This window comes from Sinocyclocheilus grahami, unplaced genomic scaffold, assembly GCF_001515645.1.
Source record: "Sinocyclocheilus grahami isolate Dianchi unplaced genomic scaffold, SAMN03320097.WGS_v1.1 scaffold547.1, whole genome shotgun sequence".
NCBI classification, from domain to species: domain Eukaryota; kingdom Metazoa; phylum Chordata; class Actinopteri; order Cypriniformes; family Cyprinidae; genus Sinocyclocheilus; species Sinocyclocheilus grahami.
This window is the reverse complement of record NW_015505726.1, coordinates 1,230,991-1,237,172: the sequence shown is the minus strand read 5'-3', so window position 1 is coordinate 1,237,172 and position 6,182 is coordinate 1,230,991. Positions and strand designations below refer to the sequence as shown.

At 41.3% G+C, this 6,182-nt stretch overlaps 1 protein-coding gene across 1 annotated transcript in view; it reads right to left on the bottom strand.

Moving 5' to 3' along the window:
* Positions 1 to 5,897, bottom strand: part of LOC107555860 (ephrin-B2a-like) — a 20,572-nt gene extending 14,675 nt beyond the window's left edge. The window contains exon 1 of the mRNA XM_016238781.1: positions 5,043 to 5,897. Coding sequence (XP_016094267.1) covers positions 5,043 to 5,155 — 113 coding nt within the window. The 5' untranslated portion in view covers positions 5,156 to 5,897. The remainder of the gene's footprint in view (positions 1 to 5,042) is intronic.
* Between the last annotated feature and the right edge of the window lie 285 nt (positions 5,898 to 6,182).

Below are 6,182 nucleotides of genomic sequence, written 5' to 3'. Positions count from 1 at the left end.
GTGTGTATACATATATATATATATATATATATATATATATATATATATATATATATATATATATATATATATATATACCACATGCTAATTATATTAACCTCTATTTAATGAGCAAATACAATTGAGCAGTGAAACGGAGAGATAGGCCAAATGCAGCATGCTAGTTGCTATATACATTGCTGCAGCCCACAGTCAGTCATTATCCTAAACCACAGGGCATATAAGGTCACCCCACAGCCCATACGCACACATTCCACTATTAAAAGGGTGTTTTACATGTCTGTATTTTACAGGAGCCGCTGTTAAAACAGTCTAGTTTTAGTTTTGAGTAGGGAGCGGGATGTAAAAGTGGGGGGGTAGTTGAACAAATAAAGCCAGAGGTCACACTCATGTTTGTAAATGGCTTTAATCCTTGTCTAAAAGACACACTTTAACCCCCCAACCTTAGCCTTGGTGATTCTCCCAGTGGTCGTAAATATTCTGGGACATGTGAATGTGAAAAAGAAAAGGATGACAGAATAAGGGTTTGCACACGTTTAACACAGACCGCTCATTCTGTTAACAAGACTGCAGCTGCACACAGAGAAGCCATTAAGTCGGAAAAGGTGCACGTCTGTGTAAGAGCGAACGGTCAGGACATGTGCAGTACATCTAAGAAGACACGGCTGTGCCACTTGAGGACGTTTCTCCATAATTTTATTTGTGATCCACATTTTTCCCCTCTCATATCTGTTTTTTATACTCACAAAGCATCTGTTTTATCTTTTCTTTTTGTCTTCTTCCCACTGACTCATTCACTTGTGCTCAGGCGGAAATATTCTTTTTTGGCAGCCGTTCTAAAAGCACTTCAAAATGAAGCCATTTAAATAAACTTGCTCATAGACATTAAAGCAAAAGAAAAGAGAAATTCACTAACAGCGGTTAATGAGTAGAAGACTTTCAGGACTCTCTCTGGCAACTAAGGCATGATATAAACGATAAACCTGAAGCTGAGAAACAGGTGGACTGGATGGACATCTGAAAGGCGTTAAAGAGTAAAGGATAAGACATCTGTTTTGTTTGTTTTTTGCTATTGCCCCTTTCATTTTTCTTAGGGGTCAAAATACGGATTCATTTGCTAAAACTAAAACAATTACATGTGTTCCTGATAAACTCTGTTTAAAAAACCCCCCCCCCCAATGTTTTCATATATCTTGCTTTCTTCAAATGGACCTTTTGCATATGAATCTTTGTCCATCAGCTTTCCTCTTTCTTTCTTTTCCCGTGTTAATCTCTAGTTGTGTGGGCCGAGCCGTGACACAGTGACAGCAGTAGCCTAATCCTGCCCCAATAGGAACACAGCGCTTTAACCCGAAGATCTGAAACAACACTGGGCGACGGATGCATATAGGCGGAGGGAACTTAAGCTGTTTGACTTTCAATCATCAGACCAATATGGAGGTTCACTGGGCATAGAAAGATGTAGACAGAAAGCACAGGACAAAAAAATCAACAGACATCTCACGGTTTAATCGCTCCATCATGCTTTGCAACCGAGACCTGCATCGGGTGAGAGGGCAAATCAACCAGACAGGCGCCTTATCCCTTTGTCACCCTATATCCCTTCATTCTTTCCTGTTTTCCTCATCTATTCAATCCATAGTCCCGAAAGACCCCGTCTGCTCTCTCCTCACATTTTAAAGCAACACAAATGCAATTTAACAATTAACTTAGACGTTACACTTTTCCCTCAGCCCCTTTCCTTCTTCTCGCTCTCTCCCAGCGGCAAAACAATCCCAGCCATCTGCTAATATGACGACGACAAATTTAGAAAATGGTTAACTCGGCATCTAAATCATAACAGCCTTTCGCTAGCAGTCTATCATGATGTTTCTGCACCCCTAAATGGGGGGAAGGGGTAGTTATTATTCATGGCCCACTCGGCCCTCGTTCATTCATGCTATATCTGCATGTGTATGAAGCCATGGATGTGCCCCCGTCAGAACCCTGCTAAGCGATGTAATCTCCTAATGAAGAGAAGGGGGAACCTCCTTTGACTGAAAACGTGTAGAGCAGACTGCTTTTGTTTCTCCACCTCCAACAAAATGGATTACCAGAAGGAACAAGAAAGAGAGGGAGAGAGAAGAGAGAAGAGAGAAGAGAGAGGGGAAAGGAGTCTTTACATGCCTGACAGAGGTAAAGCAGTGGAGGAGTAAAAAGTACTGTGCACTGGATTGACACACATTTTTGCAATGGGAGAAAAGAACAGCTGTCACGCAAGTTCACTCGCTCAGAGATTGAGTATTATGGTTGTCTCATGTACAGAAGGCCATAGGGAGTACAATACAGATTTTAAGCACGCCCCTCCTATTATGCAGCACTGATACTTTAGATGAAGCGCTAATCAATACTCACAAACATTATGCCTATGGGATTTCTCTCTAATTTTCAAATAGTACGTTGTTATTTGTTTATTGAGTATTTGTGTTTCTGAAATGAAAATGGAGTCGAAACGAGACGGGAGTCAGGTTCTCCTCAGTTCATCTATTATTGAAAAATAAATTCATACCATGAAATCATTTAAAGCCAAAGTAAAAAAGGAAGCAAGCAAGACAGAAAGCAAACGCATGAAAATATATTTGAATGTAACAAGACTCCTGCCATGTCCCAGCGTTTTGCTCTGTTTATCTTGTCAGGTGGTAAAAATTCAGCCGCCAACGCGAACAATGCTATCAGTGCCATCACCATTTAGTCCTGCGCTACAAAGAACTATACGTTGTTGAACTGCCCCAACAGAACGGCAGGAATGTGCGCAGTGAGTAATTCCATGGAACGCCGGCTTGCCTGGGGAGAATGAGGCCTGCATATTTACAGTGACACACACAATAGAGAGACGCGCCGTTGGAGGTCACTTCATGGTCGCTCTGGGTCTCCATCAATGAAGATGTCACAATAGATATCGTGGTGACACGCCACATTCAGTGTCTAAATTATATACAAATTTAATGAACTAAAATAATTCGTAATTAGAATTACAAAGTACTCCACAAAAACATAATTACATACTAAATACAATTATGCAGTACTTACATATGTAATCACCCAGAAACATAATCTTTAGTGTAAAGTCTAATGAACATGGCTCGCTTAGAACTGTAACAAACTGTGAATAGTCTAAAATACTCTCACACTTAAAGAATTTCCACTATTGTTCACAATTGGATATTTTAGAAATCGTTAGACAGATTTCCATTTGTATGCCAAGTACTAGGCTACTCTTTAAATGAACAGAATTTTACTCTACAAAAGCACTTTTTACAAAAGCAATACTTGCAATATTTGGGGAAATATACATATTTAATTTAAACTATAAAAATGTATATTCACTATAGACATGGCCACAACTTTTCCATGACATTTCATCACTCATCCACGCCAAATAAATTGGCATATTGCAATATAGTTAAAACATTAGTAATTTTAATTGTTCAAGTTCCCTATAGACTATATATATTTTTTAAAAAACTAACTAAAATAATGTCTTATATAGGAACAATGTAAAAGTAGGTTAAGTGGAGTGGGCCAATGGTCACGAGCACATTCAGCAAAATTGAATCTCTCAATGCAACACGTCCGCTTCTTCATTTTTTCCCCTCACGGCAGAATTTCCTACAAATACAGCAACGAACAGTCACCTCTTTCTTAATAATGCATCCATACTAATCTATTTTCTCTCTCAAGATAATTAACCCGACACAATTTAGATTTTTTTATTAAGTTATTTCGCTTTGAGCTTCTAAATAAATAAATAAAATCTGTAAAGAAGACCGAGGATCCTCTCAACAGCTGAATCCCAGTGCATACTGTGCAGAGCAAAGCCTTTTAGATCAGTTACACTCTTATTAATTAACGTACTTAAGCACGCTTGCGACACTGCCAGAGGACTAAAGACGGCCGCTCTTTTACCTGTGTGTGCTAAAGACCGTAATTATCAACACGGGACACCTGTTATGCGGTCTATTCATGCTGCCCCTTGCCCCGTACATGCAGGGGGAAAAGAGAGAAGTCTTTCTCTATAAAAATGGGCCGAGAGCGAAAGCTGAATGATTGAGTTTTTCTACGAAGCGCTCGAGACTCCGGCTCGGGGCACGAGACCCCTTCGGATTTCAGCGTTACTTGATGTTTCGATGTTTTAATGCATGATTCAGCGCCGATGTGCTACGCATGTGCTCTTCTCGACATTTTGACCACTGACTTCGCAGTCACTGAGGACTGAGGGGAAAAAAGGCTTTCAAGAGAACATTTTAAAGAATTATACACGTAATTACGCTAAAGGGCTTCGTCAAGTCTGATACTAATACATTAGAATTTTTTTTATAAATAAATAGCTTATACCACGACCAGGAGAAATAATGAAAACTATGAAAAGGATCATTTGTTGAAAACGGTTTGTATGTCTGATTTTAAATCAGATTGCCATGGTGAGAATTACACAAACCGTTTCTGAGGTGAAGGACTTGGGGCCTAGGCTACGCCGTTCAATAAAACATTATGCCTCAGCTGGACATTTAAACAACACTTGTTCAATGAACGTTTGTCTATATTAACACGAAATGTCACTCCTTTGATTTCCCTCGAGTTAATTGTTTTGTTGAAATCATTTCGTGTCATGAAACAGATCACATCACCGTCCGTGAGTACACATCCTCTCAAGAGTTATGACCTGAGGTCCAGTGGGGCCATTCAGAACTATTATCATTTCTTTTTCTTTCCGCCTCAAATTTACAAGTTAGCACGGGGAATTATTAATTACTGTAAAATGCGACGAACTTGTTTTTTTTTTTAAATAATGTTCTAAACCCCTGTGAGTGGAAGCAACGCGCCACTCGCCTCAGCTCGATGATCACCATCACCTGCTATTCATTTTCATTTACGTTACAGAAGAACGCCTTTACACCGTACAAAGCCATTTATCCTGCTTTACCGTACATGATTTTACCGACACTTGCAGGGTCTGGACCTTGCTCTAAGGGGGTGAGAAGAGGGTTAGTGACGGAGCTTACTTGGTATTCGTCGTGTTCCAGTATATGGAGTCCAGGATGATCGCGCGGGACAGGTTCACCTTGCACGCGATGACTAGAACTCCAAAGTAATATCTCCACAGAGAGTCGCCCATGGTCCGTTACGACCGTTACGGTCAAATTCCGTTTCGCGGGAATTTCTAATTAGAAAAAAGAAAGCGTCTTGTTGGTGTGCTGCTTGTGACAAAACAAACTCAATATCCCCCGTTCCAGGAGAACAAGTAAAAAAATAAAAATAAATGCTTAATAGGAGCCCAGTTAGAAGTGAACCATCCCGAAGGGAAGAGCTACTCCTCTATTAGTCTTGCTCAAGATGAGAGAGCAGCACCGCGGACAGCAGGCAGTTTCTCATTCGGTAAAATAAACGACTAAGTGGAGCACTCTCCTATCAACCGGCCGTGGGGAGCTCGTACATTCCTCACAGGAAGGCGACCCGTGTCGTCGCCGCCGAAGTGCTGGATGTCCGCGGAGACATGGACGTTAATCCCCCCGGTGTGGATCATAAACCAAGCAGGTACCAATTCCAAATGCGAGGTATTCCGTTCAGACGGGCAAAAAAACCACCGGAGTTCCCCAAAAAACGAATGAGGCAGTTTGGAAAAGATGAGCAAGAATGAATTAATTGCAGCCTATTGGATGAAGCAAAAAATAAGAATGACTAATGAGAGAAAATAAAAATAAAATGAAACGATGAAGTCAAATGGAAGTTCTCATGGGTCGCTGTGGAACCCGCACAGTAGCAGAGAACAGCTGCGGCTCGATCCCTGCAGGTCCGGACTGAACTGCCGTGCGCGTGAATTGCGGGACTCTGCTCCGTTCTCTGCGCGAGGCTGCACTGCAAGTAGCTGCGAGCGTCTACAGCACGGAATATTTGTCAGAGCGAGTTTTTCGCGGACTCCTCCCACCTGCTCTCTCATTGGACAGGTAGCCATGGAGAGAAACCTGTCAATCAAGCGGTCGCCTGGCGACTGGTCGAGCAATGGGAGAAGAATATATCGGACTTCAGGTCGCCAACCCAGATTTGAGTTCTTAGGGATTAATAACATTTCTGCACTTTAAAGACAACTCGGGGGAGAATGTGTATAATCGCAGCTGTTACAAAAACTACACCGAAAAACAGCA